The 15,746-nt window shown below is 37.7% G+C and overlaps 1 protein-coding gene across 1 annotated transcript in view; it reads left to right on the forward strand.

The window, feature by feature from the left end:
• The first annotated feature begins 1,207 nt into the window (after positions 1-1,207).
• LOC107656043 (FYVE, RhoGEF and PH domain-containing protein 5-like) overlaps positions 1,208-15,746 on the forward strand; it is a 58,305-nt gene continuing 43,766 nt past the window's right edge. The window contains exons 1-6 of the mRNA XM_016443700.1: positions 1,208-1,702; positions 3,028-5,228; positions 5,572-6,075; positions 11,730-11,847; positions 13,690-13,748; positions 14,213-14,243. Of these exons, the coding sequence (XP_016299186.1) occupies positions 3,100-5,228; positions 5,572-6,075; positions 11,730-11,847; positions 13,690-13,748; positions 14,213-14,243 (2,841 nt within the window). The 5' untranslated portion in view covers positions 1,208-1,702; positions 3,028-3,099. The remainder of the gene's footprint in view (positions 1,703-3,027; positions 5,229-5,571; positions 6,076-11,729; positions 11,848-13,689; positions 13,749-14,212; positions 14,244-15,746) is intronic.

Genomic DNA, 15,746 nt, shown 5'->3' on the forward strand with positions numbered 1-15,746 from the left:
TAAAGGAGAAGCTATGAAAGTAGAATTAACAGAATTATATTTACACTATATGTTTAGAATTATGATTAGACTACAGTTGCCTTCCAATCGTTTTACTTCCACAGAATATAATTTGATTTAATTTTATTGTTTGCACTGATTTTGAGTCAGAAGTGTCAGGCCCATATCTTGAATTTTGAATGCAACATCCATACAAAAGTCCACACAGAATTATTATTTTTTTATCATTAAATTGCATGATTATTAGGTAAAAAGTGTCTGTGCAAAAATCTGTGACAGAAATGATCCATTCATGCATCTAAATTTGCGTAGTAAAATTAAGTCATTCCTTTTTGCAGAAAATTTCCTTTAATAACAAATGTATGATGATCATTGGCTGTCAAGGTCAGTTGCAAGTTTGGTTGGTGTATTAAAATTATAATAAGAAGAAACCGGATTATTATTATATGTTAAGTCAGGATTTAATCCCGGTAACATTGCATGCCAAATGAAAAGACTAGCATCAATTCTTTTCTTTTTTCTTTTTTTTTTTATTCATGCATTATCTTGCATAGGGCACCAACTGAGTCAGGACTATCACTTGCGGGACCTCAAATAGCCTACTTGGTGCTACCCCTGGGCGTCCCCTATTTGGATTATTTATAAGAACTGTTTTTGTCTAAAAAATACTCATTGAATTAGGAAAAATACAGTCTAAATCTTGAATGCAGTAATTCCCCAGTAGAATTAACAGCAGCACATTTGTTCATTTGTTGCTAAGGAAGCATTGCCTGTTGTGCAGGAAAGAGGGATAGCAGTTTCCTGTTATGAAGAGAGGTTTTTAAAGAGCTGCTTTCCTCCAATCAGGCAACAGATGAGCAAAAAGGAAGCCTGGCCAAAAGCATTTAGAGTAAACTGTTTTAGAACCTGTTCTTAGGAACATTTGATTACCCAAATCACAAGAAAGAATTTTTGACGGTCTTTGATAGGCTACCAACAAAATTACTGCATTTTTATGTTTTTTAGTTATTATTTTTATAGCTACAATTAAGCAGGGCACAGTTAACGTAATGTTAAATATTCTGATATAGCTAAAGATTCAAGCCACCTTTTCTAGGCTATAAATCTAAATCGAATGACAATGTGGTGATACAAACCCACTTTGATTAGAAATTTCGAGTTAGGGTTTATTGTATTGTATTGTATTTTTTTCTGTGAGAACAAGAAATTCTGTAAAATATCCTCTAATAGGGACACTTAAACATACCATCTCGTGACAGCAATGGAACAGCTGTTTGTGAAAGTGCTGTACGCCACTGATGGTTATTGGCTTTAGATGTTTTTCTCTGAGGTTTCGGTCATCGATCCTTGTATTCCCGTGAGGGAGACTCGCTGTACCTCCTCAGGAAGCGCGCGGAAAACACCTTCAGTCTCCACGCTCAGACCGGAGCGCGAGCGCATCTCTCTCATTCCTTCAGGCGGGAAGCGCGCGGTTCTGAAGAGACCTGCTGCAACAGTCGCTAATAAAATTGATATTTTTTGGAAGAACGCCGTCGAGTAAGTGATGAAGTGTTCATTGTTTACTTCTCAGGCTTTATGACAGATGTCATTGGAGTAAGTTCACGGCACCTCTGGATATATACTGTTGCTTCGGCGGAATATCAAGGAATAATGTGGAAATATTTCAGATGCCATGGTGGATGACATCCGACAATGAACGCCGGTATGAAACCAAATAGAGTAAACTTTTCAGTACAGTTAAATTATGTTACTTTTTTTTTAGAATGTGAAATCTAAGGTTAATAGTCAACAGCCAGATCTGTCCACAGTTTTGCAGGGTATTTTATGAATGCATACATTATACTGAAAAAAGTATATGGCATTACGAAGTAACTGACATAAGAAGTAACAGTTTGTCCTTTCATCCTGTAGTAGTCCTTGTAAGCAAATATTGAAAATGTTATTATAGTTCGCCACAGAACGACAACGCTGCTGTATTCATTTATTTTTCCTCTTCATTTCTTATTTGAATAACATAATTCACACACACATACATACACGTATATAATTCATACACACACAACACACATATAGCATATATATATATATATGTGCTTTATTTATGTTAATTTAGTTTGTCCTGTTCACTTTCAGCTGGTAGGACTAAATTAGCAAAGCACTTTAATGGCTTTGCACATTGAAGAGTTTGTTTCTGCCTTTATTCCTCCCATTGTGTTTAACCATTTGTTTGAAGTGAATTCTTGTTGCATAATTCATATCCTGTTATTTTGCCAAGGGGACCTTAGCTGGGATGTTGCTGTTTCTCTTTTTATTGTTCTTAAACGCACTGAAACGACCTTTTCAGCAAAAAATAAAATAAAAATCCAGTCTGGGGGGTTGTGTCTGGGTGGGATTTATCACTGGAGAGTGAATCATGGGAAGTCTGACGAGAAGGAAGTGTATTTGTGTTGTGCAAAACGCTCTTGTAGAAAAAATGGGGAGGGGGTTCATGGAGAAGACATGGTGCACTGTTAATGTCCTTCCCCTTTGCACTTCCTGTCCGCAGTCTTTCCAGGAGAGTCTGCTGGAATAGTTAATTAGTCATGTCAGGAAACAACATCTTAGCAGGGTGAGCACCAAGTGCATGGTGAGTTTAATAGGACGTGCGTCAAGGCAGGTAGCAAATAACAGGAAAAGACAAGGGGTGTATGAGTTTTGTTAAGAAAAAGGGTGTGTTTCACCAAAAATGACCTTCAGGTTAACCCTTTTTGAGAAGATGCACTTGGAAATCAATGGATGGGATCTTATTAGTTGTTATTAGTTCTTTTTCATTGTTTATATAATCACTTCGTTATAAGTTCAGAGGTTGCAGTTCATCAGTCAAATGATCAATGTAGATCAATCAATATGCTACTTTAAAGGAGCAGCTGAGCTCATAATGGCATAGTGTCAGTCAGTTTGTAAGTTATTTCACTTATTTCTATTGCAAGGTCAAGGATATCCAATTCAACATTGAAATGTAATTTTCTTCTCTCTTGCTGTTTGCAGATTTGTAGAAGCAATTCCAAATTTATCAACCAAAGACAAAGCCATTTGACTATAACTGTGTGTTCCACCCTGATGTCAAGGCCTTGTCCCTCCACCCGAGGTCCTAAACCTCCTGTGGCACCCAAACCAAGGCAAGCCTCTGAGGTGAGCCAAAGCATTGTGGGCAATGGGTACATAACATCCTCTGATAGACTGGAGCTGAACCAGGATAATGAATCAGATGTCACACAGGATGAAGCAGATGCATTCAGAGAAAACTGTACAGATGATGACGTGGACTTATCTGACAAAGAGTTTACTGTAAATTATGAGACTAACCATGACACAAGTTGCTATAATGAAATAGAGGAAGAATTACAAATGGCAGTGGATGAAACAGTGGGAGGTAGGATGGATGAAGGTAAAGTTCATCAAGCCACTGAAATACAGCATTCAGCCTCTTCAGATTTATTGGAAGTGGTCGATGAAAGTCTTGATTCAGCAGATGAGGACCACAGCAAAAACACTCATGATACCAAGCCAGCTGAGAATGGAGAAGATGCTTATAATGTACTTGAGGACACCTGTGCATTTTCTGAGAATGAGACACTCATTAAAGATCAGCCTGCAGGTGAATCTCAAAGTCCGTATGAGGAGATTCAGGACCCATCATCAGACGGTTTTTATTGTGCCAATGATCAATATGAAGAGGACACTAGAACAGGTGCAAAATGTGTTCATGAGGCACAAGAAGATGAGACTGGACTTTCTTCAAAAGCTACAAACTGCAGTCAACCCTCACTATGTGAGGAATACCCTTATGATGTCATTGGCACACTGGATGACAACAGTACTTGGCAGGCCGAACGTGCTACCAAAGACCCATCTGGACGTTTCAGGTTTGCAGAGGAGACAGAGGATGCATTTGAGCCCTACTCTGTCATAGAGGTTGTGCCAAGTGATTTGACATGTACCTCTGATCCAGAAGCAAGATGCACTGATGATGAGTCCAGCAATGAGAAACCAATAGACTCTGAGATCGCAACAGAGGGAACGTCAAACCAAGAGCCTTACTATGTATCATCGGACGATGTGGCAGAGTTAGAGCAGGAACAGGTGAAATTAGAAAACGGTGTCTCTCAACCTGCTTCTGAGGGTCAAGAGATGGCAAAAAATGAAGAAGTGGATGACTATGCTGACATCAAAGACAACGATGGTGACGATCAGCAGGTGGAGTGTGTGTCGTCGGAAGATTACGTCGAGATAGGAGATGAAGATGAGCCAGTAAACTTGGAGAGGAAAACCAAGTGCAAAAGTATAAGAGAACGATCGGCTAGAAGGGGACAAGCTCATTTGAGTCAGAGGAACAGCTGCCAGCCGCGTCTCAGACTTTGCAACATTACCGTTCCTGCTGACTTGGATGTAGGCAGAACTACAGAACTTACAAACCGTGTGGTTTTTGCCCACACCACAGAAGCATTTGAAGAGGACATCGAAGAGCTGGACTGTCATATTGTGCCTTTCTTTGAGGACTTTGACACAGAAAGTGATGAACACATTTACGAGGAGGCTGGCTTCGACTCGGAGGGCGAGAATTTTATCTCTCTGGACAGGAAGAGCATTGTGACGAGATCTCGCTCGCTTTCTGGGAAAGTACCTGGATATGTTCCTGAGACTGTGCCTGAGGAGACGGGCACTGAGTACCAGTCTCACGACTACTACACTCTGGCCTTGGACCAGAATGGAGTTCCACATCCCAAGCTTTCAGATGAAACAGAGGCAAACCGTGTAATTCCCTCATTGAAGCCAAGGAGCTTTCTTCTTTCTCCTCGTTCGCTTTCTGTTGAGGGCAGAGATTTGCCATTTTCAGGGCACTTTGAGGGTGAGAAATCTTCTAGAGAGGAATGCAGATTGCAAAAAAAAGATGACACACTTTCTTTGCCCTGTGTGATTACTTCCTCTGGAAGCTTTTCTCAAAGAAGTCACCAATCCTCCAGTGGCGTGTCGACACCTACATCTCTAGTTGATATCCCACCACCCTTTGAGTTAGCTTACATAACTAAGAGGCCTGTAACCAAAAGCTCTCCTTCACTTCTAATCCAACACGAATCTCCTGACAACCCCCAAAAGAAGAAGACTTCATTTAAACGTTTCTTGACTTTAAAATTTAAGAAAAAATCTGAAAGCAAAGCCCATGGAAATGGCAGTGTCCGCTCCTCCAGGTCATCATCTGAGTCTAGCCACCATGGGCCGATTCGGGTGCTGGAGCTTGATCGAAGGAGTACAAGTTGTGATTACTTCCTCTGGAAGCTTTTCTCAAAGAAGTCACCAGTCCTCCAGTGGTGTGTCGACACCTACATCTCTAGTTGATATCCCACCACCCTTTGAGTTAGCTTACATAACTAAGAGGCCTGTAACCAAAAGCTCTCCTTCACTTCTAATCCAACACGAATCTCCTGACAACCCCCAAAAGAAGAAGACTTCATTTAAACGTTTCTTGACTTTAAAATTTAAGAAAAAATCTGAAAGCAAAGCCCATGGAAATGGCAGTGTCCGCTCCTCCAGGTCATCATCTGAGTCTAGCCACCATGGGCCGATTCGGGTGCTGGAGCTTGATCGAAGGAGTACAAGTGGCTCCCCACAGCTTCAGTCTCTTGTGGGAAAGCCACAACGTAATTCAGAAATACCTACCACTTTTCTGCTTTACAAAGAGAGGCAAAGAAGGCAAGGTGCACCCAAGAGTTATAGCAACAGGGGTATAGCCAGAGTGGAGTCTTTTGAGGACCGCTCTCGGCCCCCCTTCATGCCCCTACCCCTCACTAAACCACGCTCCATCTCCTTCCCAAGTGCAGATACTTCTGATTATGAAAACATTCCTGCAATAAACTCAGATTATGAGAATATCCAGATTCCACATGGACGACCCACTCGGGCAGTCACTATTACAGAGTTCTTCGATGACCACAATCGGACATCAGCACCTGCCAATGAGAACGATGGCTATGTGGACATGAATAGCTTTGCAGGAATAGAAAACAAGCCCACCACTCAAGAGCAAGACCCTGAAAGGTATAGTCAGGTTTTTATACAACTACGTACTTAAAATTAACATTTTCCACATTGGTAATCGTAACAAGGATAAAAAGGGATCTGAAACAAACTATATTAGGAAGAAATATTTCTGTTTAAGTCATCAAACTCTAGCATAAGATTGTCTAGAGAGTTATATTTTGAATGCTGAAACACCTTCCTCTCAACACAATGGCAATACCATCACACAAGTCTGGAGGAAGTGCTGACCAAAACAATGTTAACAGGAAATTAGGCAAGTGTTTGGTCACTCTGATAGCTCAGCTTATGCCTCTCTCTGTCTCAGAATACTTTCTGTAATCTTCCTGGCCGAGTAAACAAGACTTAAAATATTACAGATATTCTAGAATATATAATGAAATATTGGAGAGCTAGATACAGTATACAGGTTACAACAAGATGTTGTCCAACTTGATTGTGAAAGTGATGTTGCTTTTATGCAAAAGAAATAATAATAATAATAATAAACATATTTGTGTATAATTATGCAAGCTGACTTGCCAAACACTTGGGTATCGTGTTGCACATGTGGTAGTGGAGCAGCCTGTGGCGTTGAGATTCATGGGTTGGAAAGATGGACTATGCTTGCAAGGTAGCTTATCTGATTTTCTAATTTGCAGGATTTGATGGTACATTTGTTGGAGTACCCTATCTGTGTGAGAAAGAATACAATGCAATTGTTTAATGATACAAATAGTATGGGAAGAAAGTGGATTAAACGTCAGGGCTATTTTTCACCTTTAATGCAATGCTCTCACAGCCTGATGCAGCTGAGTGGAGGGGAATAGATGAGAAAACCAGGGAGAGATTTCTGTCCTCTGGGTGAGCATTTTGGTAGCATGTAGTGTTATTAAACCAAATTCCCCATGCGTGTTTCTTTTATTGGGCTTTTGGGAGATTTGAGGATTTACAGAGGTTTAAAGACGGATGACTTTCTGACCTTCTTTTCACTGTATGACCCTCTCTGCTCTCATTTTGCCACCCTAGAGTCATCATTAGAAACCTCTGCTCGATTACCTCCAGTGTAGTCAAAGACCCTGACTTTTTCAAGTGGCCTCTGGGTAGCTTTTTAATCCGATTTTCAGAGAAACAGAAGGGAAATTTCCAGAATTGCTTTTTGGTATATTGTTAGTCTTTCCATTGTTTATTACTTATTCTGCAGTTTATCTCACTTGACAATATATATATATATATTCACTTTCTTTAGATTTAAATGTTATAGATGATGCATACATTAAGCATTATAAATTTACTTTCTTAAAGCTCATCTGATAGTACAGGTTTCATGCTTTAATGCAAAATAAGATCCATTACTAGAAGTTAAATAAAGTGATAGCTTGATATAGGTTCATATGATTTTTTCCCCATGGAAACATTTGGAAGTTACCCTGGGCCATAGTATTTATGTGCCACACTTTTAAGCATCCTCCATTATTCAGAAGATGATATGGGAGCCAGGGACCTTTTTCTGGTGACATTATTGACTCATTGTGTTGCTGTGCAATCTAACAGCATTGCATGTTTGCAAATGGGCCTATGTGTCTGCACCATTAGCCGCTCTGTGTCCCAAGATAATCCTCCGTCACTGCTGATGTTCTGTCTGTTTTTGTTTGTCATATTTTGAATGCTTGCAGAGAAAATTTGACATTGCCTCTTTGGTGGATGGAGACACAATGACAGTAAACTCTTGGTGATTGATTGCAGATGCATAAAAAAGAATATTTTTTCATGCCTAAGCCAATCATAGGAGCGTTTTATACTCATTGCTGATCCCAAAGGACAGTGGGTAGTGTGAGAGAATGATTGAGGAAAGATGTGAAAGTCCTTCAGCATAATAGTGTTATAGTTATAAATAGCACTAGTGTGTTTAATATTGACTATTAAACCCCCTATATTATGAAATATTTGTCTATTCATATTCTGAATAATTATTATTTTGAAAAGCATTCATGGGTCAAAGACAAAAAGTACAATAAACAATAAGTGTAATACAGCTTTTTTTATATTATATTATATTATTACTTTGGCTCTTCATTTTCATGGCACTTATAATATTATTATACAATAGTTATAGAAAAGGAAAATTACAACAAACATAGCATCAAACATAACTGAATTGTTGTTGTTGTTTTTTCAATACATTAGAAAGTGTCCTGTTTAATTAAATAGTTTTTCTGTGCAAAAAATAAATATCATATGTTTTTACCATGATTTACAGAAAACAGCCACTAAAATGTAATTCAGTGTAACAGTCTTGTCAGGCATATTTACCACAACAATCAGTTTATGACATATTAAAAAACTAATCAGTTTTACCCCAAATACTTGTAATTTTACATTTTTAAACTTTGCCACTATCCCATTTTGGCCATTTGTCAGCAAGATTTAAAATGCAATAAAATTTAGTATGCTCACTTATTTGTATATTTTAATACGTACAGGTCGGAATAAACATGTTGTTTAAATTTTTACATAAATATAGGTGTGTTACACTGAATGACAGTGGAACATTATTTCACCCACAGTTTGACGTTTTATTCTCCTAGAACTTATTTGAAACCTTTACTTGCATTTAATGTGCTGTATATAAAATCACTTTTGTAAAATTTCTGTTCATGCGGACATTAAAGGGGTCATATGACGTTGCTAAAAAGAACATTATTTTGTGTATTTGGCGTAATGCAATGTGTTTATGCGGTTTAAGGTTAAAAAAACATTATTTTCCGCATAATGTACATTATTGTTTCTCCTCTATGCCCCGCCTTTCTGAAACGCATCAATTTTTACAAAGCTCATCGGTCTGAAAAGCGAGGTGTGCTCTGATTGGCCAGCTATCCAGTGCATTATTATATTATATTATGTTATATTATATTATATTATATTATATTACTTTGGCTCTTTATTTTCATGCCACTTATAAAATTATTATTATGCAATATTTATAGAATACGAAAATTACAACAAACATAGCATCAAACATAAAAAAGAGGAAAAGAGTTTGAGATACTTAGAAACATATTTTGAAACATACTTCCAGATAATTGAGAAAATAAGCATATCTTTTCATATACGTTCTGAGTGCCTTCTGCATTTTGATGCTCACAAAGTTGGGTGTGGATCTGGCCTGGTCTGGTCCGGTCCGGTCCAAATTGGGCCTGGTGCCCAGGGCTTTCAGGTCATTGCCAGGTTATCCCAAGAGGGGACGCACCCAGCCAATGAGCCTCCATGCCGCTGTTTACAGGAAATGCAGGACAAGGGCGAGGGGACAGGGTCAGTGGGATGGGGTGGAGACAGGCAATACCGATCTCCCAGACTCCCCTGCGACCCAAACAACAAGGCGAGGTGTGGCAGTCAGGAAAGCAAGGCTACCACAAAGATGTTGTTGTCATCGTTCCCAGCTTTCTCCATCTATTTTCTAATATTACAGTAAAGGCAGGGGCCAGTGTTTGACTTGAATAATATTTACAATGTAAATATGTACACATATTTGTCAGAAGGCTGATCATCTGAACTAAATGTAACCATTTTAAAAGCAATATTTAACATGAAAGATAACTAAAATGATTCTGAAATGATGACTAAATAAACAAAAACCCCATTTAGAAATGAAATTAGACCCTTTTTGATCTGTTCTGAATCTTAGCCCCAGCAAACTAAAACCAAGCAAGAATATGCATCTCTCGGTTCACACATGCTGCTCGTCACTCTCCTCATCTGCATTCAAATACATTTTGTTAAATGAAGTCTGGTAATGAAGTCATCTCAGTGATGCTTATCTTCTATAATAGCACTATTACACAGATTCAGACAGAGAAACACTGGGGTTTCTAATATATATGTTATTATCAAGAGTTTAAATGAATTGAATTACATATAACAAGCCTCAGGGAAGCATCAGGCAGTAGGACATATAGGTGTGTTATAGGAAATCATTGCACTCTCTCTGTAATTTTCTGCAGTAAATTTAGCTCATGGGTACCTTAAAGCAAACAGCTTAGAGAAGTACTTTGCTCCATAATTGCTTCTCATAAATGGTAATGTTGAAGTGTCAGGAGGATTGTGTAAATTGTCACTTTTGGCAGATGGAGAGATTATGTACAGTAGGATTGATGCACGTTTTTACATCAAATTTTCTGACTTTTCCAATGCCTTTTTTGTTTGTTAAATTAGTATTTTATTACATATTTTATATTGTACTGTTTCTTTTGTGATATGTTCATATTGATTCATTTGTTTTACTGGACTATTTTTATTTATTAGATTGTTTTGTTGTATTATTTCATTGTTGTGTTGTGACAGTCTCCTCTGCACAATGCAAAATCCAGATGTGTTCATAAAAATATCTCAGTTTTATTTGATCCTGGAGAGCTACATATGGGTAGTTTCAGTTTGAATTTATTTGAAAGTTGTTTCAGATGAAAGAAGAAGCTTGTTTTGTCTTATGCTAACCCTCAATCCGATTTAACTGAAAATGGAGTCCTCAGCTGGTGAGATCACTGAAGATTGTAGTGACGTCCTGCCAGAAGGCTCCTATATGCTTCATCTGGGGCCTCTAAACGAACTGTCACCTTAGCTCGCCCAGTTCAGCTGGCTATGAGCAATGATGAGCAATTTCCACTTCCAGCTGCAGACATTGTGTGTGTGCAGTGTACAGTGTCCTTGAGTAGTATGACACCCAGCTGGGCACCTCTAAACCTTTTTTTGTACATTGACAACATGCACACACACTAACTTTAATTACTTTGAAATTTGATTCTGTTCAACAATTTTTTAACACCACTAATGCAAAAGACAGAAGAGTTGCTTGCTAATGCCTGTAGATAAGTGTAAGCACAAATGCACTCAAGGTTTCCCTTATATGTGCATTTGAATGTACCCTCTACAGTATATAAGCAGCTTCACGATGTGCACATTTGCATATCCTCAGGGCTATCTTTTTTTTTTTTTCTTTTTTTTTTAAGTGCTCACCATAGGATCACCAAACCAGCCCTTCATGCTCAACCGTAAATGTCCTCGCAATCTGGCCCCAGCCATCCGTGTTACTACTGTAAGGAGGAGCAGGAGAGAAAAAAATGAATTGTTCTCACCAGGTCTTGTTTAAATGAAGAGGGGGATTTTGTTTCTCCTTGGCAAAGGGTAATTTCTGCTCGGCTAGACACCAAAGTGCCCTCTAATATAAAACATTGTGCTTTGAGAGGGTTTATTCCGTTGTTTTTGATATGGAGAGTCTGGCTGGTTTGTGATGTTTGCCACATGCAGCGTTCTGATCATAACTGTTTAGTTTCTCTTCTGGGGTCTGTTAGTCACAGCTATGGTAGTGGACTTTGTATCAGTAGAGATTAAATATAAATGTACACATTATATTTAGGATTTTTAGCCTAGGATAAAGGCTGAAAACTAAACACAGCTCATTAAAGTTTCTGTGCATGAATGATGTGCATGATCTCTAAAGAAGAGACTTATTAACCAACATATAAAAATGGTCCAAACATGGTCCCTTTCAAATTAAAAGTGTACAATTTCCATAATACAGGGTCAAAATCCAAGGTTAAGTGTTGTGTGAAAGCCTACAGTAACTTACCCATAGTGATCATAGTACATTTAACTCTCTTTCATGTTTCATCTATTCACAGTGACTACACTGAGCCATTCCCTGTATGTTCTGTGTCTGCCACTGTGTCCAATGAAGAAGACCATGGACACACATCTGAGGAAGAGGACAGTTGTGGAGACCACTGTCATGACCGACAGGTCAGCTGTTGCAAATATCTATTGCAAATATCCTAATGTCAGAGCTTGCTAGACTATAGTGGTACATACACAAATCAAGGTTCAAAGGTTTGGGGTCAGTAAAATGTTTCTTGAAAGAAATTATGCATTAAATTTATAATGTTATAAAAGATGTTATTTAAAAAAAATGCTGTTCTTTTGAAATTTCTATTATTCAAAGAATCATGAAAAAGATTAAGCAGCACAACTGTTTTCAGAATAAACTTTTTGAGAATAAAATCAGCATATTAGAATGATTTCTGAACGATTATGTGACGACTAGAGCCATGGCTGCTGAAAATTCAGTTTTGCATCACAGGAATAAATTATATTTTAAAATATATTAAAATAGAAATTATTTGTTTTAAATTGTAATAAAATTTCACAATGTTACTGCTTTTACTGTAAATGTAATAAAATAAATGCAGCCTTGGTAAGCGGAAAAAACATTTTAAAAAATCTTACCGACCCCCAACAAAGTGTATTGTCAAGGGTTTTGAAATTCAAGGTCTGAGAGTCTGCAGAAAATTTGAGAGATAAAAAAATATTTTAAATTAAACACTGTTAAAGGGTTAGTTCACCCAAAAATGAAAATCAGCTTGTGTTTTACTCACCCTCAAAGCATCCTAGGTGTATATGACTTTCTTCTTTCAGACGAATCCAGTCGGAGTTATATTAAAAATTGTCCTGGCTATTCCAAGAGCTATCATTGCAGTCAATGGGTGTTGCAGTTGAACAGTCCACAAGTCGTCAAATAAAGCGCGTGCATTCATAATAAAACATGCCTCACACGGCTCCGGGGGGTGAATAAAGGCCTCCTGTAGTGAATGCATGGATTTTTGTCAGAAAAATATCCATATTTCAAAGTAATAAACACTTTTCTCTGACTGCAATGATAGAGCTTGGAATAGCCAGGACAATTTTTAATATAACTCCGACTGGATTCGTCTGAAAGAAGAAAGTCATATACACCTAGGATGCTTCGAGGGTAAGTAAAACACAGTTTAATTTTCATTTTAATTTTTGGGTGAACTAACCCTTTAAACTGGAATTCCCTGTGTGTGCAATTTTTGTGAGATCCAGGTTCATACGTCTCCTGGCAGTCAGTTTAGCGCTGCCGTGAGAGGCGGACCCCACCCCTTCCCTCTGCCACTGTAATATCAGCCGGGGCCCCGGCCTTGTGACGCCTGCTTCCTTGTTTTCTTCGTCTTTAAAAAGAAAAGAATATCTGGGAGTAACCTATCCCAGCCTGATTTCAGCATTACAACAAGCTGGAAACAAGCCAGCTGCACTGTAATTAGTTTTATTATGGATTTTTATTTGTGCATAAAAGTGACCCTAGCACAGATATTAAAGACTTTATTAAAATCTAAACATGGATACATAATACATCAGTACTAGCGGTCCCAGTCATGCAGTCATGTTCTCCTAAATATGTCCATTCAGTAGTAACACTCGTGTTCAGACAGCTGTGATTAGCTTGCAAATCAATGGTGGATTTGTGCTTGCCATGAACACAGCGTCTCATCCATAATGCATCTGTGCTTAAAGCGGCACGTCCAGGAAAGCTTTTTCATCTACGTTGTGCTTTAATGAAATAATCAGTATTCTTTTGACAGGATTGTATGAGAAATTAGATCAGAACATCCATTCCTCTCTCACTCTGTCTCCATCTATGTATCTAGCAATATTTATATATATATATAAATATCATCTATATATTTCTCTTTACCATGCTCTGTGACTGAACTGTGTATACTTGAACTCTTTAAACACTGGGTTTCTTCATTTATCTCTCATGGCTTTCTTTTCTGTCACATTCAGATTGATGGCCGATCCAGAGCCTACTATGTTGCCAAAGACCTGGTGGACTCAGAAAGAGAGTAAGTGTTTGTCTCTGTCTGGATTTAAACACGTTCCAAATACAGTCCAGTTATTTTTCATGTGATGTCCTTCAGGGATCTTCTTTGTTCAGACCCTGTCCACATCTTTATCACTGTCTAGTCTGATTCACTCAACAGCTCCTCTGATATTCGAACTGACAGCCTATGATTGGACTGTCTGCCCTAAGATACCGTATTTCAGCAGGGGCTCAATGAGTCATTAAGTGTGAAGATTTATTAAATGTGATCCACTATCCAAGCAAGCCTGCTTTTTCCCCATAAGCCCTTCAAATGTATTTGTTATGTATCAAATGGCTTCATTAATCAGCTGTCTAGATGTTGGCATCACTTAGATGATCAGGAATATATCTGCTTGACAGAACTGAACAGCTGTTTTTGTTCTAAGTCTATTTGTTTTTATTTTTCTGCTAACAGTAATGTCATCTCTTTTTAATAATCCACAGACACGTGAAGGCTTTGAAGATTCTTCAGGAGGTATGAAAATCTGTTTCTTTTTATATATATAATATTCTGTTTAATTGTGGTCGAACTGCAGTGGTCGTAGGTGAGATTTTTGCATATATTATCATTTGAAAGTTTGGGGTCAGTAAGATTTTTCTTATTAATATTGATTGATATTAATATTTTCATTCAGCAAGGATGCATTAAATTGATCAAAAGTGACACTTAGAGGAAAGATTTCTAAATAGAGTAAAGAAAAATATTAAGTATCAGTATGTGGCTCATCTGTTTTGCTCTTGATGATACTGACTTACACTGCGACCAGTGAAATTATGTTTAATGAATGCAGTCTTATTTAGTTTTGATTGTTAAGGCAAGCACCATTATTACCATTGCTTAAACTTGGGGTGTTACAGACATGAATGATACCTCAAGTCACACATGTTTTTAAGAAGAGGTATGCTATTACTTATTTAAGCAATCGGACTAGAACATTTTAGCGACAAAGCAATACTCTAGCAACCACCTAAAACACATTAGCAACCAGACAGTAACACCCTGAAAACCACCCTAGCCCTACCCTATCATAATTTCAGTGAATTTTGCATGGACAAAACTCATGAATGAATTTTAAATGATACAACTGTAAAACAGCTAGATTTGATTTCATGAGAAATGCAAAGGTCCTGTAAAAAGGCTCCGAAATTTGTGTTTTACTGCTGCTGTCACTACCTGTGTCTTCTGTCCTGGCAGCCAATTTCAAATGTACAAATATACATTGCACCTTTATACACATATGTTTACACATACATTGAGAGACACACACTTGGGTGGGGGGTTTGCAAACCTTTATCAGTGTTGTTTCAGTAACTTAGACTTCCTGGCCTTGACAACCTTGTCTTGAAAATGTCTGCCTGTGAGTGATGCAATACCTACGCAACAGGCTTTTGTTTGGGAATCTTCTCATGAGTCTCATCACTTGTAAACATAAAAACACGTCAGTTTTGGCTACAAGCCCCAAACAACTTGTCACGGTGTGTGAATTGACTCTAATTCCCTCTTTTTTTTTTGAGAGAGTCTATCAGTTTAAGACATATTACAGTTAAGTATTCAAAGTGGTTTGTAAAGGGATTTCACCCAAATATAAAAGTGTTGTCATCATTTACTCATTCACCTGTATGACTTTTTTGACCTGTATGACTTGCTTATTAGCATGCCTATTATTAACATATTGGCTGTTTATTAGTACTTATAAAGCACATATTCTGCATGAAGATATTCTAAATCCCTAATCCTACCCAATACCTAAACTTAACAACTACCTACCCTATAACTATTAATAAGCAGCGAATTAGGAGTTTATTGAGGCAAAATCCTAGTTAATGGTTTGTTAATAGAGAGAAATTGACCATAAAATATGGTGTGACCTTTTACATGTTTATTTATTTTTGTCTTTTTGTTATTTTTATTAGTTTTTTTGTATTTCTATATAGTTTTTATTTATTTTATTTCAATTATGTTACTAATGTCTCAATG

Source organism: Sinocyclocheilus anshuiensis, unplaced genomic scaffold, assembly GCF_001515605.1.
Source record: "Sinocyclocheilus anshuiensis isolate Anshui unplaced genomic scaffold, SAMN03320099.WGS_v1.1 scaffold51, whole genome shotgun sequence".
In the NCBI taxonomy this organism is placed as follows: domain Eukaryota; kingdom Metazoa; phylum Chordata; class Actinopteri; order Cypriniformes; family Cyprinidae; genus Sinocyclocheilus; species Sinocyclocheilus anshuiensis.